Source organism: Nicotiana tomentosiformis, chromosome 10, assembly GCF_000390325.3.
Source record: "Nicotiana tomentosiformis chromosome 10, ASM39032v3, whole genome shotgun sequence".
NCBI classification, from domain to species: Eukaryota; Viridiplantae; Streptophyta; class Magnoliopsida; order Solanales; family Solanaceae; genus Nicotiana; species Nicotiana tomentosiformis.
This window is the reverse complement of record NC_090821.1, coordinates 60,571,861-60,597,697: the sequence shown is the minus strand read 5'-3', so window position 1 is coordinate 60,597,697 and position 25,837 is coordinate 60,571,861. Positions and strand designations below refer to the sequence as shown.

Sequence of the window (25,837 nt, the reverse complement as noted above, 5' to 3'; positions counted from 1 at the left end):
TATAGAAATCACTAGGTAAGTTGATATTTGGGTCAACTAGTTCACTCATAAGGTCAATGAAAGGCCGCTTGAGAAATATTCCAATCAGATTTGATACTTAGTAAGCTAACCGCAACAGACAGCTCAGAGTGCGGACTTTCTTCACGTAGTGGACGACTAGCTTCCTCTAATTGTTGATAAAAACGTTTTGCATCATCATTAGGAGTTTGTTCAACATTTTCATTGGGCTCAACCCCGGAGTGCATCCCAAAAGCATTTGCAACCTTATAATGAATTCTAGAATCTTGATTTATATTCTCCACCGACCTACTATTTTCACCAACAACCATGTTATGAAATATTCTACGGCTACCATCGATCTCTCCATGATTAGTCCACACAAAGTAATTCTCTATAAACCCCTTCCTATAAAGATGAAGCTTAACTTCCTCCGATTTTTTAAACTTTACACAATTGCACTTGACACAAGGGCACCTAATTACTCTTTCAATTTGGTATGATGAAAGTGACATTGCATATCTAACAAAGTCATCAACCCCTTCTACAAAATCCCCCCTCAATCCCCGCCGATTAGGATAATTCCTATTGTACATCCAAGTACGATGTTCCATCTATACAAATAAAACAAAAATAAATTGAGATATTTTTATAAGTATTAGAACTACTTAATTTATTCTATAATTATAAATTAATTAAATAATTTTAGTTAATTAAGATAATTAATTTTCACTAATTATACCAAAATTAAATTATAGTAAATATAATTAATTATGATTCATTCAATTTAAACATAAACTTAGGTTCAACACTTATCCCTAAAAGTTTAATTCATATCTAGAAAGTTCAACCATTATCCCTAAAGGTTCCATACTTATCCTAAAAGTTCAACCCATACTCTAAACAATTTAATTAATACCTTAAACAATTCAATTAACCTCACACAACATAAGCTTTATCCAAAAAGTTCAACACTTACCCCTAAAAATTCAATTCATATCCTAAAAGATCAATTCACAAAAAGAAATCCTAAAAACTCAATTTAATTCAAAGTTAAACATTCAATTCCTAACTAAACTACTCAAGTCAATGCAAACTTAAACATTGATGAATGACACCCTATGTAATCAATTCAATTCAATTTTAACATGACCTAAACCCTAGATTTCAATTAAATTCTAAGTTAAACAATAATGAACTATTTCATAACTAATTAACAAAATATAAGAATTATACAAACAATGTAAGTTCAAATCGAAACCTGGAACTTTTAAGCAGTGGAGGAGGAGGGGAAGTTGTCACGACCCCAAATTCCCTCCCTATGATGTCGTGATGGCACCTAGTCTCTAAGACTAGGCAAGCCTATCAATGCGGAATAACAATAGAAATATGGAATAAATAAATCTGCAATTCACTTAATTACAACTCCTAAAACCTGGTAGAAATAAGTCACAAGCTTCTAAGAATTTATCCTCAATGTATCTATATATTAGGGTCTAAGAAAAATAAGGAAGCAACATAATAATGATAGAAGGGGACTCCGTAATCTGCGGACGCTAGCAGATATACCTCGAGGTCTCCGTACACAGGTAGCTCACTGATGTCTGGACTAGTAGGATGTACCTGGATCTGCACAAAAAGATATACAGAAGTGTAGTATGAGTGCACTACAGCGGTACCCAGTAAGTGCCAAACCTAACCTCGGTAGAGTAGTGACGAGGTCAGGTCAGGCCCTACTGGAATAATAAAAGACAAGGTGAAATGTTTAACAATATAATAAAAATAAAATGACAATGAAAATGAATTAAGTAAGTAGTATGTCACCAATTAACTACGCAAATTAATGGCAAATAATACCTCGTGGAAACAAAACAGAATTCTTTTCAACTTTAAGAAAATCACAATAATAATCAAAGGCAACTGCGGCCATAAATCAATATCAACAAGGGCACTTCCGAGGTATCGCCTCGTAGTCCCAAATCATAAATAAATTCACATATTTCATTTCTTTATATCATCGCGGGAGCCTTCACAATTTATTTTAAAGAAAATATTTTTTCCGAAATAGCATCCCGCGTTTTAGCCACCCTTATCGCACCGCATGACTTCTAATAGTTTCCCTACTAGCCACGCGTATCAAGTCGTCCTTATCTCACTGCATGCATTTCAACACCCAGACCTTATACCACTGTATGCATATCAATATCACAATATATCATAATTTGTACCTCAAGTGCCCAAATAATTTAATTTGCCAAAATAAACAACATCAACAATATTTTCCAGAAGTGGGAGCTCACGGCTCAATCACGATGAGTACAAAATCTCACAAAAATATTCGGGAATAAATAACTCAGCTAAAAAAAATATTTTAAATTTTTTTTAATACGTTGCCTCAGTTCCAAATTTAAAATATCAAATACTTCATATTAATAATATTTAAATTAAAAAAATTCCACCTTCAAATAATGCACAGAATAAACGAAACCAGATTTCAGCTAAACATGTAAAAATAATTAGCAAGAGAAGTTCAAGAAAATTTAAAGTATATAAATCAGATCAATGATGAAGAATATAACAAGATAAAATAATTTAATTAATATGCAACAGTGATTTACACAATTTAAAAACATAATCCTTTACATTTAGCCCGTGTACACACTCATCACCTCGTGTATACGACTTTCATCACATTACAATTATCACATCAATACCAATCCTAGGGAAAATTTCCCCCACACACAAGGTTAGATAAGTCACTTACCTCGACTTGCTCCAATTTAATCCACTAGTAGGCCTTTTCCTCGATTATCCAACTCTGAATGGCTCGAATCTAGCCAAAATAATTCGATACAGTCAATTAAAATTATAGGAATCAATTTCATAAGAAAATACTACATTTTTCAATAAAATCCGAAATTAGCTCAAAAATGTCTGTGGGGCCCACGTCTCGAAATTCGACGAAACTTATAAAATCCGACAACCCATTCAATTACGAATCCAACCATACTTGTTTCTCTCAAATCCGACTTTGAATCGACACTAAAATATCAAAAAATATTTTTTATGAGATTTCTAAAATTTTCCCAAATTTTAATCTCAAAACACTAATTAAATGGTGAAAACAATGATAGATTCGGGTAATCTAACCAAAATTAAGTTAAGAACACTTACCTTGATGTTTTCTCTGAAAATCTCCCAAAACTCGCCTCTCCCCAAGCTCCAATTTATCAAAAATGGAAAATGGGGCGAAGTCCCCCGTTTTATAGTTCTGTCCACGCAGCCCTCGGTCCTGCCTCGATCCTAGCCCTCGATCATGGCTTCGAACATGGCTCTCGATCATGGCTTCGATCATGGACCTCGATCATGGGCCTCGATACTGACCTTTGATCCTGGGCATCGATCATGGCTTCGATCCTGGCCCTCGATCATGGCCTTCGATCATGACCCTCGATTCTGGCCTTCGATCATGGCCCTCGATCCTGAGCCTTTCGATCATGGTCCTCGATCCTGAGCCTCGAACATGGCCCTCGATCCTGAGCCTCGAACATGGCTACGATCCTGGCCCTCGACCCTGAGCCTCGATCATGGCCTTTTACCCTGGCTCGATTTCTGGGCTTCGAATTTTTCAAGCAGAAGAAAATTGCAGCAGCTTTTGCAGCAGCTGTTTAAGTCCAACTTTTGATCCGTTAACCATCTGAAACTCACCCGAGGCCCTCGGGACCTCAACCAAATACACCAACAAATCCTAAAACATCATACGAACTTATTTTAAACCTCAAATCACATCAAATAACGCTAAAATCACAAATCACACCCCAATTCAAGCTTAATAAAACTTAAGAATTTTCAACTTCTACATTCGATGCCGAAACCTACCAAATCATGTCCGATTGACCTCAAATTTTGCACACAAGTCACAAATAACATAACGGAGCTATAAAATTTTCGGAATTGGATTCCGACCCCGATATCAAAAAGTCAACTCCCCGGTCGAACTTCAAAACTTAAATTCTTATTTTAGCCATTTCAAGCTAAATTTCACTATAGACTTCCAAATAAAATTTCGATCACGCTCCTAAGTCCAAAATCACCATACGGAGTTGTTAGAATCATCAAAATTATATTCCGGGGTCGTTTACACATAGGTCAATATCCAACCAACCTTTTCAACTTATGTTTTAAACTTTGGAACTAAGTGTTCCAATTCATTCTAAAATATCTCTCCGGACCTGAACCGACTACCCCGACAAGTCACATAACAGTTATAAAGCACAAAATGAGCAGTAAATAGGGAAATGGGACTATAACTTTTAAAACGACTGGTCGGGTCATTACAGCAGTGGCAGCAGTGGAGGCAGTAGCAGCGGCAGCGGCGGGGGTAGTGGCGATGTGGGGGCAATGGCGACGTGGGGTGGGGAATGGGATTTGTATGAGGGAAATAGAAAAGAAGTGGGGGAAGGATGTTGTGTGTGTGAGGGAGAAGAGAGTGGGGAGTTAGAAAATTTTGAGAAGAGAATAAGAGAAATGAGGGAGAAACCCCGTATTGCAGATATAGAATTAAGGTACCGACCGACATTGGTCGGTAAAGTCGGTCGGTACACTTAAATGACCGTTGACTGTGTTTGACCACAGTTAACCAACCGACTTCAGTCGGTTATTGTTAAAAAACCTAAATTAATTATTTTATGTTATTATTTCTTAAAATATTATAAATTTTAAAAAAAATTATAAACTATAAGCATATATTTTATTCACACATATATATATATTTACTAATAAATATTTACAAACTATAAGCATAATATTTATAAATAGTTATATTAACTAATTACTTTTAATAAATTATAAGCATATATTTTATTCACACATATATATAATTAATCAATCATAATAAAAAAAATAAAGGTATATATATGATACGTTTATTTTATTTGAATTTCACATTTTGTCTTATATATTCATTCGTTTTATAACTAATTGCAAATCACATAGATTAATAAATAACGGTCAAGACGTTTTACCTTTTGTATCCATATATCTAAGTTAATCTTCTAAGTAAAAATTAAGTATATGAGTTATTTCACACGCACACACACATACATTATATTGTAATTGATGATTAATTACATACATTACTACGTACGAAAACTTGATCAATTGATGAATTGGTAAACCAATATTATTCTATTTTAATATGTTTAGTCGATTGTTATATTAACTCGTTTACTTAATGCTAATAGCTTCTTTCATTTATTTAATTTGTGATACATATATACATGTCAAAGAAGTTTAGTATTCTTCTATATTTCATTCATTCATCACTAATAATGCATGATATAGATTAATCGATATGGGTCGAGACGTTTTGTTTTTAGTATTCATCGATATAGGTCGAGACGTTTTGTTTTTAATATTCATCGATGCATCTAAGTAAGTTATAAGTCGATGAATCAATTTGCAAATAGATATATTTGATGATGATCAATTATATATACTAATCAGATTATTGCTTCTTCACAAGTTTAACCCCAAAAGAACCCGACCATGTGGCCCTAGTGCTTCGCGTTTCTTAGATGTGACTATACCCCTCTCTCTCTCTCTATATATATATATATATATATATATATATATATATATATATATATATATATATATATATATATACACACACACATATATTTCGTTGTACCACTTTAACTATGTATAGCTTGTTATAGTATATGTTAGTGCATTCATTATTTGTATTACAAAATAAAGTGTTAATGGATTATATTTATATTATTTAGATAGTAAATTTTAATGTGATTCAAAAGTTTGACCATGTTTGACCTATGAACCGATCGAAGTTAGTCGGTTATATTCCAGAAATTATAGCTACTGACCAAAGTTAGTCGGTAAAATCTTCTCCTGTAATAACCGACCGACTTTGGTCGGTAAATTCAACTATAAATTTTGTAAAATATTTTAATTAATAATATAATTATTAAAATTAAAAAATATGAGTCCATATTACCGATCGATGTTGGTCAGTAATAAAAAAAGTATTTTGACTAAGCAAGTCTGACCATTGCGGTCAAATATTTGACCAATATACCGACCGATTTCGTTCGGTATGTATTTTTAAAAAAATATAAAATATTTTTTTGGTAGTTTCCATCCGCTTTGGAAGATTTTTTGGTCGTTTTTGTTGACCGACCAACGTTGGTCGGTATGCCTCAAACGGATTTTCTCGGATTTTTAGTAGTGATATTTTTACTGATTTTAGATATATAGACAAAATATAATAACTATACATTAAACAATTTTAACAATTCCCTGTACGAAATCAATGCCTGCACTTCACCGACAATGTCTTCATTCCTACGAATTGGTAATTTTGGTAAAAATTATGTTTCTTTTGCATTTCTGTGTTTTATCCTATGATGTTAACTTTTTCTCTAAATAAATGGTATCGTTAATGCGAATGAGTGAGGGACCAACTACTAACATGAGATAGAACGTAGTAAAGTCCTTCCTTTTTTTCTTTTAAATCATGTAACTTTTTTTAAATTTCTCATTCGTTGTCCGATACTTATACGAGCTCTCGATTAATTTAGATTCATGCTGCATAAAACCCATTGAAAGAAAAATGCTCCCTACTTAATGGAATTTTAACTTATTATATTCACATTAAAAAAAGATATTCCGAGCTGATCAAGAATGATTTTTTTAGCATTAACAGTAAGTAATTGACTTTTTAACACTTTGTAACAACTTGTTGCATGGTGTCCATTCAAGAGGTTATTTTGATCTGAGTTCGAATTATGACCTTTTAGCATTATGTGTTTCCCTTGGAACGTAAGTAATTTAAATATGTAGAAAAATAACACTCTGAGCTATTTAATCACAGGAGAGGGGTGATTGTGCTAAAATTTTCCAATAGAACTAGTGTTTTCTTATCCTATTTAATTCTAGGCCTCATATTAGGATTCGTAAACAAAGAATAAAATTGAGAAAACTGACAATTTCCTTGTACTTAAAAATATTAATGATGTTAAACTTTTTAGAAAATAATTGAGTTTAATTATGTGGTGTAAAATTCTCCAACCATTTAAAAAATAGCACAAACCGAATGTCCAAATTAGAGTCTAAAACGTGCCCACTAGTAGCCAAAATTATACAGACTGTTTTTCGTCTATATAGATTATCTTATGCTTCACGGCAACTTTTAAGTCGTCGGGTCTGCAACTTTGATGCCACATTTTAAAATAAGAAAATCCCATATTTCATTTTCCAAGAAAATCAATCAAATTTATCCCATCCTAATTAGTTATAGCCAATGATATGAATTATTTGAATCAACCTTTCTCGGTCGCTCTCGTCACACAGAACTTGTCTAATTCGATTTATCTCTTTAGTATAATTTGTGAGTTATTACATTGAAATAGAGTTTATTTAGAATGCACCGAAAAGGTAGCGGCTGTCCTATCCGGATCATATTTCTATCAAGATAGATAAATTATAGTCCCTATATTTTAATTGTACATGAGTCAAATTAAATAATTTTACATATGCATTCTAATATAGATTCTTTAAATTTTTTAAAAATAAAATATACATATTTAGAAATTACATAAAAAGTACCATAAATCACATAGTTATTGATTCGAAATATTTAGAAACTATTTACAAAAAATTAGTCAAAAAAAATCTTATTTGACTCTCCAAATAGAATTACGTTTATTTTTTTTAAACGGGAGGGAGTACTAATTGTTTTTATAATTATAGATTGTCATTCATGAAAAAGCTAAATCAATTAAATCTAATATAAGTGTAACAACACTAAACTTTTTAATTCCAATTACTTAATGTCGTCGATACAGATCTTTGCTTCAAATATTCTCTGTTGTTTGTCAAAACTTGCAAGACAGATTTAGAGTTTTCTGTGTATTTATTTTTATTTTTATATAGAGCCTAGCTTGCTTCCAATAATGTTCTCTGTTCTTTGTTAAACTAGCAAGAGAGATCACTATAGTTTTTTCTAACTTAATTAATTACATTTGGTTTTTGGTTACTTTGTCTTTTTTAACACATTCAATTATCATAGTGTTAAATTCGCGAGTCACAACAACGTAACTCATAAGGAATAGTTTCATACCATATTTTATCATATTACTTTTGGGTTAAGCTTTTATATATTAATTTTCATACTATCAAATCATTTAGAAGACAACTATTTATAGCCATTGGAAATTAGAAACCTAGAAAATAAAACAACTAACATATTATATAAACTGAATTATATTAATTAGTATTAACAAATATCACCATGAAATAGTTAGTACTTCTCAATTCTTGATTAGAGGTTGTGTATTCGACCTGTTTATTAGTCTAGCCTCAACGTCTATACAACGACAACAACAATCGAGTGAAATTCCACTAGTGGGATCTGGGGAGGGTAGTACGTACGCAGACCTTACCCCTACCCCGAAGAGGTAAAGATGTTGTTTCCGAAAGATCCTCGGCTCAAGAGGATAACAAGATAAAAGGAGACAATATCAGTATCACCACAGAAATCATAGGAAAAATAGGAACATCATGAAATCCAGAAGAAAGATGCAAAACAAAAGCGATAACTAGTAAATAGATCCGGCACTGAAAAGCGAAATAGTAAGATACGACATTGCCACTAGTTAGCTTAGACAAAAACCCTACCAGACTAGTCTCACAACGGACGAAGTAAGGCAAGACTCAACTACCTCCTAACCTACAACCCTAATACTCAACCTCCACATCTTCCTATCAAGTGCCATGTCCTCGGAAATCTGAAGCCTCGCCATGTCCTGCTTGATCACCTCTCCCTAATACTTCTCTGGCCGCCATCTACCTCTTCCCATGCCCTCCACAACCAGCCGCTCACACCTCCTTACCGGGGCATCTGGGCTCCTCCTCTGTACATGCCCGAACCATCCGAGCCTCGCTTCCCGCATTTTGTTATCAATGGAAGCCACACGTACCTTCTTCCGAATATCATCATTCCTAATCTTATCCATCCTAGTGTGCCCACACATCCACCTCAACATCCTCATTTCTGCTACTTTCATCTTTTGGATATGTGAGTTCTTAACAGACCAACACTCAGCTCTGTGCATCATGACCGGTCTAACCACCGCTTTATAGAATTTACCTTTGAGTATCGGTGGCACTCTCTTGTCACACAGGACTCCAGATGCTAACCTCCAATTCATCCATTCTACCCCAATACGGTGTGTAATATATTCGTCGATCTCCCCTCCCTGGATACGACCCAAGGTACTTGAAGCTGCCTCTACTTGGGATGACCTGGATAGCCTATATATTAGATACAATCGGACTTCTTTATAAGAGTTATCATTTATACAAAACTATACTATAACGATCAATTTTTTTTTTTGAATTAATTTTTTATGTTATATTATAATATATATTTTTTTATAATAATATTTGAGTATAGCAACAAAAAATTATCCGATAAACTGTACCGAGAAAACCCAAATTTGTATATGTTCCACTTGTATATTCTGGTATAATAGTCATTTAAATAGAAAAAGGAAGACCGTAATAACAGCAAAAACTGCAAAGCCTCCATTTTCGTATCTGCAACTGCAAGCGTGGACTTTCTAGTTTCTACTCAGTTTTGTTCAGATCCTGTAACACCTTTCTGTTTCTTCTTTCCAAATTGGACAGTATACAAACTTCCATCCCCCATATCTTCTCCTCACCCCCCCCCCCCCCCCCAAAAAAAAAAAAAAAAAACAGCCCACCTCTCTCCCTTCTCCAACAAACCCAGAAGAAAAACCAACGAAAACAAGCAAGAAATGGTATTATAATAATTTTCCACATATTTGAGTTTCAAAGGAAAAAAAACAGAAAAAAAGTCATCAAAATCAATGGCTGAGAATGAAGGATCATCATCATCATCATCAACGTCAAGAGCTCAATTACTACGTCCAACAATAACTTTACCACCGAGAAATTCAATGGAAAGTTTATTTTCGGGCGGGTCAAATGGTATTAGCCCGGGTCCAATGACCCTAGTATCCAGTTTCTTCTCGGATAATGATCCGGATTCGGATTGTCGTTCGTTTTCTCAGCTTCTCGCCGGTGCAATGTCATCTCCGGCGGGTTTTTCCGGCGTTCGACCGGGTTTCCCGCCAGTTCCTCCGCCGTCTACGGCGGCTATGGCTCAGGAGTATAAGCAGAGTAGGCCAACGGGTTTGGTGATAAGTCAGCCGCCTACAACGTTTACTGTACCGCCTGGATTGAGCCCAGGTGGTTTGCTTGATGGGTTCTTCTCACCTGGCCAGGTATTTTAATAAAAGTTCATAACTTGATTTTCTTTTTCCTTTCTTTTTTTTGTGATTTTTATGTAGTTTATTTGGATTTTATGAACATGTGAAAATTTGATTGCTAGTATTTTGATGGACATGTAATAGGCAATATGCCGAGGCGAATCATGATTTAAAGAAATGATTTGTGAATACTTTACTTTTTTAGGTCTATGGGTTTTGCAAGTCTGAAGGGTTAGATTGATTTTTGAGGTAATTAGTTTCTAAGAAGTAATGGAATTCTATAGATGTTACCATAGTTAGTAACTTGCTTTTGGCTTTAATTTTTGAAACTTTTGTATAGAAAGTTGTACGCAAGCCTCGAACCCGTGAACTCCTGCAACAACTTTATCAATTATGCTAACAACTTTGCCAATTACGTATACTCTTCTTCTATGTAAGTCTCTCGGAAAAGGAATTATTTCCTAAAAGCCTTGAACTTTACTGCCAAAAGTGTTTTTCCTTTATATCTGGATTCTGGAGTGTGCCTTTTGTTGTTCCTTGACTAAAGTATCTGACTCTGACGAGAAGACACAAAGCTAGAAACATAGTACTAGTAAGAAACTGTCAGAGCAATAGTCTCAATTTCTCTGTTCATCTAACACAAGCGTACACTTCTTTTCCTTTTTGATATTTCCAAGCATACCCTTCTTTTTTTAAATGATGGTTGTGTCGGGCCAGCTTGGGCACAACTCAACTATTCTATCGGTTATCTAATACAGCCCAGGTACCGTTTATCACTAGATTTCTCTTATTTGTTGGTATTTATTCTGGCAGAAAATTTGTAACTTAAGTATTATCATTTCCGGATCATCATTCTTTGTAGAGATAGTTCCTATATTGAAAATTGTCACATACAATAACTGTTGCGAGACCTTGAGCATAACTCGCCATTATATCAAGGTTAAACCTTTACATTATTTTAATTTGAGCTTGGACCAAAAGGCTGGCCGATCCTTGGTTGCAAACTGAGAATCCTTTATTTATAGGAGTATGTACTCCATCCATTTTTTCCTGAGTGCAACATTAATCACATTAGTCAACAGAAAGTTCTGAATTTTAGGTATTAATGCAGTTTAGTAAGAAGGGGAGCCTTGGCGTAACTGATAAACTTGCAGGAGGTCATGGGTTCGAGCCGTGGAAACAACCTCTTGCAGAAATGCAGGGTAAGGCTGCATACAATAGACCATTGTGGTCCGACCCTTCCCCGGACCCTACACATAGCGGGAGTTTAGTGCACCGGGATTCAATCCTGGTAATTTTACGTCTTAAGACGGGGATGGACCCACGCATGGTGGATTAACAAGCCACTTCCACTTAGTTATATCTGCCCTTACCTAGGGACAAGTTGAAGTCTATACATACAGATCCTTGCTCCTCTATGACTGCTTATTAAATAGAATTTTTTCCGATTTCAATAGTTGAAAGTATGGTAATTTCTTAAGGAATAAAAATAAAAAAAATAAAAGCTTCATCAACACTGTACTAACTCTCTATGATTCATTAACTTGTCTACTTGAATGCCGGCTCAAGATGGCTGGAGCTATGTATATACAACAACAGACCCAGTCTAATCCCACAAGTGGGGTATGGGGAGGGTAGTGTGTACGCAGACCTTACCTTTACCTGGTAAGTTAAGTACCAGGTAGATAGAGATAGATATATGAATCCATTCCATTTCCCTTATCTACTAGTTGATCCACAGGTTTCATGTAGAAAACCATTTTTGGCCTCATCTAGTGCCGGTCATATTAGACTGGGGAGTAGTTGGAAGAAAAGGAATTGTTGGCCTAACATGGCCTGATAAAGAGAAAAGACAACAGAAGCTACTCGGCGTAACGTCTTGCAGATGTGTTATTATTTTGTTAATGTTTGGTTGTTACTAGGGAAAATACAGGTATTTGGTTTTTAGATGCTACCGCACGAATAAGGTGGAATTTTCCGTGGGTCTCGCTATCTGAATCAATTATAAATGAACAGTATCTCTATCTAGCTTTGTTATTATTACATTGTTATCTGCACCCATCCAGTAAGTATAGATATGGCGAGAGGGAACATCTTTGTTGTGGACCTTCTTTCATTTATAAAAATAATAAATCAATATCGTATTCAGATTGTAGAAAAACCTCAGTGATGAATCAAAAAAAGAAAAACCAGACAGGAAGAGTTTGATTTTGTAAACAAGCAGGTTGTGTTTGTAGTAACATAATTGAGTTTCGGTAATTAACACTCTCTGAAATTAGAAATATCCTGATGATGGTAAATGTTCTATACTTGGCTTTGGGAGAGAACACTCTGTTGTTGCTGCATATAAGTTGATACTGTTAGGGGTCGTTTGGTTGGGAAACAAGTTATCCCATGATTAATTATTCCGGGATTAGTTATCTTACCCTTCCATAGAGATAAAAAAAACACTACAATCCCAGGATAACTGATCCCGGGATTAGTTATACCACGATTTTATCCTAGCCAAATATGGGATAAACTCATCTCAAATTTAATCCCGGAATTAATTATCTCTTATCCCTCGTACCAAACGAGCCCTTATTAGTTTAATTTGAATTTGCTTCTTCGAAGTTAGTTATGTATCTTCATTTGACAGGGCCCTTTTGGAATGTCACATCAGCAAGTGCTTGCTCAATTTACAACTCAGGCAGCCCCTGCTCAGTCTCAACTGCACATTCGGCCTGACTATCCGTCTTCTTCAACAGCAGCTGCAGCGTCATTGTCACAGTTCCAGTCCTTAGCATCAAATGCAGCAGCAAACCAACAGATACCTCCTCCTGCATTAAATCCTAACATCGTGAAAGAGTCATCAGATGTTTCCTTATCTGATCAGAGGTCAGAACCTGCTTCCTTTGCTGTTGACAAACCTGCTGATGATGGCTACAACTGGCGAAAGTATGGGCAGAAGCAGGTCAAGGGAAGTGAATATCCGCGAAGCTATTACAAGTGTACACATTCAAATTGTCCAGTCAAGAAGAAGGTTGAGCGCTCCCTCGATGGTCAGGTGACTGAGATTATATATAAGGGCCAGCACAACCATCAGCCGCCTCAATCTAGTAAGCGTTCAAAAGAAAGTGGAAATCCAAATGGAAATTATAATCTTCAGGGGTCCTATGAGCCCAGCTCTGAGGGTCTGGCCGGAAATTTTAACAAACCCAAGGAGGGCGAAACATCCTATTCGTTAAGAATGAAGGATCATGAATCCAGCCAAGCAACACATGACCAGATCTCCGGATCAAGTGACAGTGAGGAAGTGGGTGATGCTCAGACTAGAGTGGATGGAAGAGACATTGATGAACGGGAATCAAAGCGGAGGTATCTTCCTTCACCCTTAGCACTATTGCATAGTAATTCCTTTTGCTGCCATGTCTATTTTGACAGCTATTCTTCTCTATCCTAACATGTCTGTACTTTGCAGGGCTGTGGAAGTACAAACTTCAGAGGCAGCTTGTTCTCACCGGACAGTTACAGAACCTAGGATCATTGTACAAACAACCAGTGAAGTTGATCTATTGGATGATGGTTATAGATGGCGAAAGTATGGACAGAAGGTTGTTAAAGGAAACCCCTATCCAAGGTAAAATGTCCATCTTATTTTACTCCTTTATTGTCAATGAACTACTCCACGATATCATCTATACATTTGGTGTTCAGCTAGTTTTAAGAGTGGAGTTGTGGTAAAGTGAACCTTAAATTAATAAATATCAGCTGTAGAGAAATCCAGTTTACATTTACGTTCCTTTTATGTTTACCATATTGACTATAATCTTGCCAACTTTTTGACTTTCGAGCCATGGAAGCAGCCATACTAGTGTTTGCATTAGGGTAGGCTGTCTACATCACACCCCTTGGGGTGCAGCCCTTCCCCGAACCCTGCATAAATGCGGGATGCTTTGTGCACCGGGCTGCCCTTTTTGTCAGAATCTTGCTGGTTGAGACATTCTCTTTGCAGTATTTATTTAGAAGTCTTTGTTTCAAAGCCAGCTGCTTCGTGGCTATTTTGCTTGCCATAATTTTTACACGCCTTGTTATTTTCTGCAGAAGCTATTACAAATGTACCAGCCAAGGATGTAACGTAAGAAAGCATGTCGAAAGGGCGGCAAGTGACCCTAAAGCAGTCATAACAACATATGAGGGTAAACATAATCATGATGTGCCTGCAGCTAGGAACAGTAGCCATAATACCACTAATAACTCTATGTCACAATTGAGGCCACACAACCCTGTAGTTGATAAACCGGCTGCAATGAGAAGAACTGACTTTCCAAACAATGAACAACAACCTATAGTGCTTCTACGTTTCAAAGAAGAACAAATTACATGATTTATGAAAGCATCATTCCAGCATGGTAATCAACAGGGAAGCAAGTGAAGAATTTGGCCATGTAGAGGGCTGTAACTTATTTCTGAATGGTTCTATTTGTCGCGTTTGCAATGTTGATCTTGGTCTCCCCCAACAATCATGAACAGAAATGGTACAGAAGTTGCGTTGACACGAAATAATAGGTCAGGAAGGAGTGATTTGAATATGAATTGTTTGTAAATGTTCTCAAAAAGAGCACAGGGTTAGCTGTGTTATTTCTATATGCATTCTTTCTGTAAATGCTTTTGTATTCCAACATCTATTGGCTGTTTATTGCTGCATTTGAACTAGCACTGTGAACGACTACACTATTTTTGCATTTAACGCCAATCCTTCTACCTTGTAATCGTTTATAGTTGGGCCTTTCATCTGAATTTACATGAAGTTTTTTGGACAATCTTCTTGCTGTTATGAATTGAATTATTTGTTATTTATTTATTTTTCTGTTATGAATTTATGATTCTCAGTATTTTTTTTATAGTGATAGGATTGAATGTGCTTCAAGTCTAAAGAAGGGTTTTGTAACCTTCTTATTGTCATAGTGGAGTTTTTTGGATCTTTGTGATCCCGTAGTTTTTACAAAAAACTCCGTGTTAAAATTTTGTGTTATTTATCTTCTTTATTTTCAGGTTTGCTTCTTCCTGTGACATAACAACAACTAGCATGATAATTTAGACTTCATCGCATTTTCCTCTGAAGTGTTTAATTGAGGACCTTTTGAGGGTAACCAACAGGGACTTTCCTTTAAAGTTGATGTGGACCTTTATACATTGGAGAAATTAAAATTCAACTTTCAATTTTGTCAGATTTCATTGAAAAGGTTCTAAACCTTTTCATATTTTGTCACTCTTGATACAAACAAAATTGGTGTGATAGCTACATTTCAGAATCCATTCTCTCTCTTGTCACAAAATTTACAACTATTAGCCTAGCTCTCAATCATTTCAGTTATCAACAGGGGTTATAAGCTGAGGTATCTGGCCACGATTTACAAAATCGATTTTGTTCAATCGAACACAGCACAAAACTCTCTCTGGCAGCTCCTCTTGCTTCTGTGCCTACAGTTATCCAAATATAACATGCAAAGTGCAAAGAACTGTTTGTATAAGAATTCAGAGTTCATGTTCCTCCTATACATGCTGATAAAAACCAGAATGAACTTCTGTTAAAAAATAACTTGTGGGAAAATGTAAACTTTAGAGCATAGGAAAATGATTCTGGGAATAACTAAACCTGAATTGTTAATCCAAGATCAAGAATTCCATGTTTCAGTCGTTCTCGGAATGCATCAAATCCTTTCCTGGATATGTAGCTGAATCGATGAACATCCAGGTCTATCTCAAAGTAGTTGCCTCCCTGAACAAGATAATGATAAGAGATTATTTAAGAAAAGTAAGAAAATGAACTTATAAAAGCAGAGGCGGACCTAAAATTTTAACGCGACGGGGGCACAATATTCTGTTCAATCAGTGCCCCCTAAAGGCTTTTAGGGTTCAAGGTGCCAAATGATTTCATTTAACCATTTTTAAGGGACACACATACATATACAAGACTTCTGCTCAATATAACACATAGGTTATATTAGGTCCGCCTCTGATTATAGGAGACAACAAAAAGTATATCAAATGTGCGACTTCTTGCATATAGGAGACTTATAGGAGACAACAGATACTTCATGCATATAGTGAAATTTCAGCTGCTCATATCAAATGTGCGACTTCTTTATTAAGTATATCTCATTTCAATTCTTTAATCTAGATATGAGCAGCTGAAATTTCACTATATGCATGTATACGCCAAAATTTAAGAAATAATTTGACGATATTCATCTATGAGATCTCAAAGAGGAAAAGATTTTAGAATTTAAAAACATTACCTCGTAGAAGGCATGTTGAGGACGCGAAAGCACTGGTTTTTCATTATACGCATGTAAAAGTTTTTTCTCCGCGGGATTTAAATGAAGATCTTCAGGGTTGGCTACGCCAACCATGATTTTTAGTCTTTCTCTGAAAGGAACTGTTGATTCCTTTGCAAAACCTTTTACAGTTTCCATCTCATCCATTACTAATCTCTGCAATATGTATCGGTAGAAAAAGTTTTAATCCATGTATTCCAGATAAAAGAAAGTAGTATTCATATAAAGGAAAATAGAAACTAAGAACAGGCTATTACCTTTATGCTGTCTTGAAATTGTGGAGAAATCTCTTTTTCAAAATTTTCTGATACTTTGAAGTATAGTACAAGGCTCATTCCCTCCCCATCATTTTCACCAAGGAACATTGAGGCAGGATAACTAGGCAGCTGCAACAATAAATCCGGAATTTTTGTAAGTTATTTTCACGAAAACAACACTCCGCCTCAATCCTATATGAATTTTCAGTGTCATGTCGCTCTATTAAGCCCGTCTCAGTCCAATAAAAATAACAGTAACAAGTCATTTTCCAGAAAAAAGGCAGTCCGGAGAACTAAGCTCCCTCTATGCGCAGGGTCCGAGGAAGGGCCGGACCACAAGGGTCTATTGAGCGCAGCCTTATCCTGCATATCTGCAAGAGGTTGTTTCCTCGGCTCTAACCTGTGGCCTCCTGATTACATGGCAGCAACTTTACCAGTTACGTCAAGGCTCCCTTTCAAGTCATTTTCCAAAAGAACCCATAAAATCCACATGGAGCCTTAGTTAAAGTAGTTAATCCCAACTAAATAGAATAAATGTATGACAGTGTCAAGAAAAGGTAAAAAATGCAAGTCTGATTTATTAAGGAATTTATGCATTGCAAGAGGACCTGTATATTGACGATGAGAAGCGATGGGACTTTATCATGTGGCTCTACAAAGGGAAGCTCAAGATACCGTGCAATATGAGATATCTTCCGCGGAGAAACAAATAGATCAACACCAATAGGTACATAAGGGCAATAGTTAGGGGCAGGAAATTTCCTTTTATCCCTGCATTTGTGAAATATAGAAGTCTTATCAGCTTGAATGTAAAGCGAAACAAGATACTCTAGCAAATCTCATTGTACACAACGCAAACATGCCTGAAATAATTCATGCCACGAAGCTTAAATACAGAAGGTGCAATGCGACTCCAACATCCTTGAGTTTGTTTCATATCAATATAATGTGGAACAACAAATCCTGCTCTTGGACGATACAATAATCTCCTTGAAGAACCTAGTTATTTTATAAAGTCCTTTAGATTTTGACAGTATACTAGTTATATGATCAAAACAAATCTAAATACGTAGATGAATTTGTATGTATTAGTATTTGCAGTGACACTCACAAAACTCAGTCGTCGTTTCCCCATCATGCAGTTTCTTATTAACAGCAAGTGTTACAACTGATAACTTCCTTCTTTGAGATGTCAAAATTGGATCCTCCACAATGTTGTTCCGCTTAGTAAAATTTCCATCTACCTGAATTAAGTATCGAGAAACGAATCATTGACTTGGAAGCCTTAACAAATACATGAGCAAAACATTTCATTTTGACCTTCACAATGCTAAAGTGACTTACACATGATATATCATTGTTGTTGATGGTATCGTAAGAGTGTGAGGCGCTTTCGATTTGACTTTGATGATCTAATATGCTCATAGAAGCAATGACCAATGAAGGGCAAATTTCTGGAAGTAAAATTACAAAGAGAACTCAGAAATAACTTCTTTTGGTTACTGTTAGAATTTGGATTAGGATTTATTGATTACCCCCAAGAACACTAGTGAAGTCTTCGTCTGAATCAGACTCAAGGACACTGAAAGAATCAAACCATGCTTCCTCTTGGCTTACTCCTGCAAATTAAAGAATTCCTTGGAAATTAAACACTTCTAATGCAATTTGAAATGCCTAACTTTCCTTGGCATCTAGCTCCTATAACCAAGTAAACGGATGCTAAAAATTCTTTCATTTGCTTGGTTCAAAGCTATGTTGCAGGGACTCGCCAAAATGTTACCGCATCGTGTCGGATCCTCCAAAAACACACTACTTTTGGAGGATCCCAGACGCACCCGCCGGCGACATTTTTGGAGGGCCCGAGCAACATAGGTTCAAAGTAATCAATGTTTGCTGAGCAAGAAGATCAACTATTTCAAGAAAATTAATGCTTGTTACAAGTATCCATACCAGTTACATCTACATGATGAAAGTTTTGGGAGAGATGAAATGCTGGATTTAACACACAATCCCCTCCACCAATAGGTGCAGCCCTGCTCTCATAGTCTATTGTGACAAACTCACCAACATCAACATCTCTTACATAGTTTCTCACACCAGTAAGTTGCTCTATCGGTGCAACAGAAACAGAAGATGGTGCCTTTCTTCGAAATCTACGAGACTTGCGAATGCACTTTGTCTTTAACTTTATCTTCTTAGTCGGACTCGAAACACATCCACCCATATCTCAAGACTAAGTTCACAACTCCAAGAAAAATACTCCCTTACCTCCTTTGCATATACCAACCAAAACTGCAATTCCAACAAGAAGCACTCCCTTCCTCCTTTGTATATATCAACAAACTGCAAGATTATAGCATTCAAAAACACCAAGAAAGGCACTTTAGATATGCACAAACAAACCTTACTATTCTTGTATTTTCTCAAGTTGTAAAGTATCAATTATTCATTACCTTAAATGCCAAAAAATGGTAATATCAACTTCTCAATGCATTCCCTCAAAGAACTAAAGGCTAAATGACCTATTTGGTGAATCCTACATATCAAAGATACATAACTATACAAATTTAAGACAATAATAAGATGTTGACTGTTAGGCAGAACTCTATCTAAACTCACCCATGTGAAAGCTAACTGATTGAAGCTAAAAAGATATTTTGGAAAACCAAATATTGGTGTTTGAAATTATATTGAAGGATCTGATTAAGACTATGCTATAGTTCAAGCATGATTTGCACCATACATATAACATTCATTATAGGTCACGGGTTCGAGCCGTGGAATCAGACACTAATGCTTGCATTAAGGTAGGCTACCTACATCACAACCCCGAAGGTGCAGCCCTTCCCCGGACCCTGCGTGAACGCGGGATGCTTCGTGCATCGGGCTGCCTTATTATCCTAGACCATACTGAAAAAATGTAGGAGCTTTTTATTGCCCCCATATTAAGAAATTGAGGAAATATCTCAGGATTGAAACAGTAAAACAAGAAGTCAGCAAAAGTCCTCTATAAAATAAATACCGTAATATTAGTCAAAACCACAAAATGAATTAAGTAAACATTAAAAAGTTAGCTGTAATGGCTGAAGGGTCTCAATCAGAAACCAGAATGATATAAAATAACAACAATGACAAACAAGAATACCTAAAGCATTCCAGAGATAAGGCAATCCAATTTGTATATTCATGAACAAATAAAAATCATATCTTTAAATTCAGAGAAAGAGATAATATAAAATTAAGTGAAACTGGAACTTTCTTGAAGGGTCGTGATTTGGAAATAAAGCAATCATGTTTGGCATGCAGTGATAAAATAGAACTAAAGGTCAACTAAAATTTAAAAGCTGTCTTCATATAAGAACAAAGTACAAGAGGAAATATACAAGCTGGAACTTGGCTGATCATAAAAACCAATCAATATTAATGATCGGAAAGGGCAGCCCGGTGCACTAAGCTCCCGCTATGCACGGAGTCCGGAGGAGGGACGGACCACAAGGGTCTATTGTACGCAGTTTTACCCTGTATTTTTGCAAGATGCTGTTTTCACGGCTCGAACTGTGACCTTCAGATCACGTGACAACAACTTTACCAGTTACGCCAAGGTTCTCTTCGATCAATATCAATGATCAAATGAAAGATAAACAATAACAAGAAAATAGTGAAACCAACGATGGAAAAGTCTTGATATTTTGTATTGATATCATAAATTTTATAAGCATAGTAACTTGCATGGAAAATTGGATTATATTTACTTGTAAATATAGGTCCACAAAAACAACATAATGTAAAATCAGAAGGGATTAAAGAGAATGATAACAGATTAACAAGAAGCTAAAGAAAGAAATGAAGGGACTTACTCTTAAATGGTCACTTCCTAATTCCAAATTAAAGTTCATTTATTTCTTCTCTCATTTGCACTTCATATATAGTTAGCTACCCCTACCACAGGCACCCACCCCCTCTCCCCCAAAACAAGAAGGTAAAGAGGTCCCACATATTACACAAAAATGGATTACAACTGTTGAAACTCCAATTATTTATTTGGTTGTCTCCTCTAAAAAATAGAGCCTTTTAAATTTTATATTATTGATGTAATAGTATCTAAGTTTACAATGTCCATTTTTAGTTCATGATTCTCTATATATTTGGCATGTCAAAATTTACGATTTCATGATTTTTAGTTCCTCATTTCGTTTTATATGATCGTCTATAATTAGATACAATATTTAAGAAAGAAGAATTCTTAACACGATATAATTTTATAAAATATATCAAAGTTCAATTATAGGAGTATAACAATCGTTTTGGACTAAACAAGAAGTAAAACAATCGTATAAAATAAAGTATAATAAGTGTGTCAAATTTATATAATTTGCGTTTCCTTTTCATTTTTCACATTTTCGTTAGCATTTCACACAAATCTCAAGAATCAAAGAAAAAATGAAGGTCATAGGTTAAGAGTTTGACTAGATCATGCATCCCTATGAAATTTCAACTTGTCAAAATATTTAACCAAACTCTATTGGGAAAAAAATAATCTCTAAAATCAAGATTCCATTTCAAATTCATTTGAACTAACTATGTACAATACAAGGTGAAAAAATGACAACATAAACTTTCGTCAAAGCCAATTGATCAAAAGTCAACTAATAATTGACAATCTAAGCTTCTTTTTTTTATCACAATACTGTTTAATCTTTTCCTATCATTTTATAGTAATAATGCATTCAACATTTGGTCCAAAATCATTCTTAAGGGAGCATCGATTAAAAGAATCAACCGTCCTTCCTTCCATCATGTTTCTTATTAGGGTTCAAATGGTTTATAAAATTATATTGTCAATATATAACAAACAATCAAAGGCAAATCCAAAGTTTAAGTTTTAGGCTCTAAATACTAGAAAATGCAGTTTATTGAATTCTAAATAAATTATATATGCATATTAAATATTTTTTTAAAATATAAATACATGATTTTGGACAAATTAAAGTTATTAAGTTTTACCGAACCAGTAACTAAGCTTCCAATTGAACGAACTAATTAGCTGCAACATATAAGACATTTAAGACAATAATATATAATTATGTTAGAACAGAAATTGTGCTTGCCATGATAATATATACTACCAAGTATATAAGTGAGGTAATATTTAAACATTATAATAGTAGTGCACTCGTAGAGCGCTGTTACTTGATATCTTAAAGGTGCAAAGATTAAATTCTCACAAAAAGATATCCTTCCAATCTCTTTCCCCTTGCCTCTCCACTCAAAGAAATTGTTTTAAAAATAGCATCTATTCTTCTTCATCCAGCAACATTAAACAAAGAAAGTATATTCCTTTGAAGCCTAAGTAGTTAGCTCAAAAAATTCAATAAGATCGAGAAAAAATATTGCTGTAAACAAAAAATCTCAGAAGTTGTTACAGATGAAGTATATCTAATACATAATTTAGATGTGAAAAATTGTCATCTAAAAAAAGAAATGTTAGATGAATTGATCGTAAATTATTTGATTTAAAATCTTTTTTCAAAAGAAGAAAAAGAAGATATTAATCATATAGAAAACAGAATTTTCACAATAAATATAAATCCCTCTGATATCATTTCAGAATACAAACTCTTGTTGACAAATTGAATTGCGAGAACATTTATTACTTTTTTTCAAATTTATTCTCAGTGCTCCAATTAGAGGAGTGTTAATTAAGTGAGAACGTATGGATAGTCTGGTCAAATATTCTTATGATTAATTAAGCCTATTAAAAATCTTTTCTGAAAAATATAGAAAAACGTAAAAATTATTATGTATCTTGGTGGCACGAGATGCATGATGAGAACCCCACAAACCAATAAAATGAGTGCTTTTATTTGGTAAAGATACCATTGAAATAAAGAAATTGCAAGAATTGGAATTGCTTCTAACTTTGTTGATTAAAATGCAATTAAGATTCTTTAAGTAGGTGGGATTTAGGCAAAAGCACCAACTTTTGAAACAATGATTAGGAGAACTAGGCTTTATGATTTTAGTGGTAGAGCCCCTGTCTTATTTATTCTGTGACAAAGGGGTCCCAAGTTTAGTCAAATTGTGTTTTCTCAACCCAAACCTACAATTAGGAAAGAAAGTATTTGTTCTTTTTGAAGATATTATTTTCCACCTCCTTGAGTATTTAAGTAGAATTAGGTGAAGAAAATTCAAACTTCCAAATTCATCCCTCCACATATTCAAACGAGCCCTAACAACAGCATAAAATGGTGCTAACAATAGCAATCAACAACATCAACATCAATATGATGTGTGAGATAGAAAGTTTGTTTCCGATAAACTCTCGACTCAACAATAGCAATTATATGTTAAAAAAAATCTCATTTTCGAGGACATTTAAATAATCATCAAGCAACTCTTTTTAGTTTCGTGATATGGTCTAGGGTATTTTTTTTTAACCAAATTTTTTAAAAGATGTACTTCTCAGTTTATTCAAAAAAAATCAAATTCAAAGCCAAGTCTTATATTAAATCCCTTAGGTAGAAGTAATAGATATGCCTTATTTCTGAATAATAATATCTAGAGAATTAGACAACAAAAAAACACAATTTGGTGTAGGTATTATTAAACTATAGAATAGACAACACTTACGACCCAAACCTACAAAACAATAAAACATAGTACTTCTCATATCATACTTAGTAGTGCACAACTTGCATTAGTTAGTGATTTCTTTCTTCTTCTTTTTCCTATTTTAATTCACAGGAACTCAAACGAGAGCCAATATTAAAACATCAAAAAAAAAATAAAAAATCTCCGTGATTCTCCTTATTTTATTTTATTTTATTTTATTTTTCTCATGTATGACACAAGAATCCTTCCCTCAAGTGACAAGTATTTTTTCAAATAAAAAAAAAACTCAAAACTCAAAACTTAGATATTAAAAAATAAAAATGATTTTAGTCAATCACTACCAAACTCTTAGACCAACCCCATTTTACTCGATGTTCTTTTTATTTTTGTTTTTTCGTGAGTTGTTGCTAATTAAGCGGGTTGAATTAGTTGAAGTGTCACTTCGAAGACAATTGTTTAAGGCAAATCTTGAAGTTAGGGGTTTTAAGTGAAGAGAATTTAGAAGTATTTTTTTTTATAATAAGACAGAGATTATGTTGGTTGACAGCTAGATGACTACCCTATTATACCTGAAATGTTCTTCCTCCTAACCCCTATTTTGAATTCTTATTTAGCAGAATTTGAATCTAGAAGGTTATCTTAATCCAATTAATCCGAAACATGTTGTTGCATTTATTAAAAGCACGAAAGATATATAGAATTGTAGCCTTGTGAACTTTTGGTGCACACGCGGTCACATCATAAATCACATAGTTTGGGATGTATATCAAGCCCATCAATGAAAATATTTAATTGCATCCCATAATCGATATTTACATAAACTAGTATTCATACTTGTGTATGTGCAAAGAATATTAAATATAATTTTTCATAAGAAAATATTACTTGAAAAATACAATACACACAAAGAAGCATGTCAATGATATTAGTTTATGAATATGTGAAAGCAATGAATATCCATATATTCAAGTCCATCCAAAATTCTATTATTTTTTCTTGAATTTCAATTTTATTATTTAAATACTTGAAAAAATTTAAAAAAATCAGGATAAAGTTTGCATTTAAAATAAATAAAAATATTTTATCATTATTTTTTTTCTTCTTGAAATAGTATAATACTTATTATATAAATCAGTCAACTGATAAATGTTTGTGCAACAATATGATAACTATCAGTAAGAATATAATTAATTTTCATGTCTACGTATGAATTCATAAAAAATTCCAGAATTTCCAACAATTAAAATAATAACATATTCTACAACATAAACATAATAAATGTATAAAACATATACCCTAAAATACGGAAAAGTACCTAAAAAAGGAATCTAATTTTGAAATGTATCCATAATTAGTCCCTTAAAATTCTCTTTTTTATTAATTAAAGATTATTACTATAAATGCTTTAGGTTACTATGATAATATTATCTCATTACCAGGAGGTATCCTCCATAAAAAAATATTGCATCCTCCATTAAACTAAGTTCTATTATATTTTGGGATTCTTTTATTCTTTCAATTTCATTCCCCACTTAGATATACTTATCGTATGAATATTTTCCTATAGTCAATTCATCACCATCAACATCATTTTAATTAGAGAAAATCATCTTCAAGAAACATGAGGAGTTATTAGGTTTAACAATTATACTTTATATACATACACAATGTGTAATACATATATATCATAGTAATTATACAATATACAAATATTATGTAATAATTTTAAAATCCAACATAGAATAATTTTATTACAGTCTACCTTTAATTTATGTTTAACTATATACACATATATAAGTATATAATATATAATAGATAATATACTACTATATATTATTAGTAATTGTACCTTTAATTTATGTTATAAGTCTACCTTTAATTTATGTTATGCTATATACACATATATAAATATATAATATATAATAGATAATAGATAATATACTACTATATATTATTAGTAATTGTACATAGAAGCCAAATTAGGTGATAAAAAATATACTATAATGGAGCATGAAGAATAGTATAAGAATTTTGTAGCGGGGTGGAGGAAGGAAGGAGGGAGTGATATATTATATAGGTAAAAGGGAGGAAAGAGGGTAGGGACATTAGGATATACTCGAATCTTTTAATGGAGAAATTGGAAGAAAATTAATATGGATAAATACATTTTAGGCGAGAGAGAATATCAAGAGAGAGATATTAGGATAGTTTTAGGTAAGAGAACTCAAGGGAGAGATATTAGGATAGTTTTAGGTAAGAGAACTCAAGGGAGAGATTTTAGGGATATGAAAAGTTGTAGATTAAAAAAATTATATTTTATATAATTTTTTAGAAGTAG

General features: G+C 34.0%; 2 protein-coding genes and 1 long non-coding RNA gene across 8 annotated transcripts; 2 read left to right on the top strand and 1 right to left on the bottom strand.

The window, feature by feature from the left end:
* Window positions 1-9,569: 9,569 nt before the first annotated feature.
* LOC104093409 (probable WRKY transcription factor 4) lies at window positions 9,570-15,112 on the top strand. Its single transcript, XM_009599148.3, has 4 exons — window positions 9,570-10,325; window positions 12,949-13,667; window positions 13,771-13,929; window positions 14,394-15,112. The coding sequence occupies exons 1-4, from the start codon at window positions 9,909-9,911 to the stop codon at window positions 14,674-14,676; spliced, it is 1,578 nt and encodes a 525-aa protein (XP_009597443.1). The 5' UTR covers window positions 9,570-9,908; the 3' UTR covers window positions 14,677-15,112.
* Window positions 15,113-15,430: 318 nt separating this feature from the next.
* Window positions 15,431-20,831, bottom strand: LOC104093408 (uncharacterized). Of its 6 annotated transcripts, none has more exons than XM_009599144.4 (12): window positions 20,745-20,762; window positions 19,341-19,423; window positions 18,838-19,230; window positions 18,423-18,506; window positions 18,232-18,341; window positions 17,999-18,131; window positions 17,751-17,886; window positions 17,496-17,658; window positions 16,888-17,016; window positions 16,592-16,786; window positions 15,949-16,071; window positions 15,431-15,773 (listed from the first exon to the last, which is right to left on the bottom strand). In XM_009599144.4, exons 3-12 carry the CDS (start codon window positions 19,109-19,111, stop codon window positions 15,660-15,662), a joined length of 1,461 nt encoding a protein of 486 aa, XP_009597439.1. In that variant the 5' UTR covers window positions 19,112-19,230; window positions 19,341-19,423; window positions 20,745-20,762; the 3' UTR covers window positions 15,431-15,659. The 6 variants fall into 6 exon arrangements, with proteins under 6 accessions (XP_009597439.1, XP_070043519.1, XP_009597440.1 ...); XM_070187418.1 differs by lacking the exon at window positions 19,341-19,423 and adding an exon at window positions 19,291-19,340 and having other exon boundaries at window positions 18,838-19,179; window positions 20,745-20,760; XM_009599145.3 differs by lacking the exon at window positions 19,341-19,423 and having other exon boundaries at window positions 20,745-20,831.
* LOC138900506 (uncharacterized) lies at window positions 17,084-17,661 on the top strand. The gene is made up of 2 exons (XR_011411561.1): window positions 17,084-17,148; window positions 17,348-17,661. It is a non-coding gene; the product is annotated as an uncharacterized lncRNA (long non-coding RNA).
* Window positions 20,832-25,837: the final 5,006 nt, after the last annotated feature.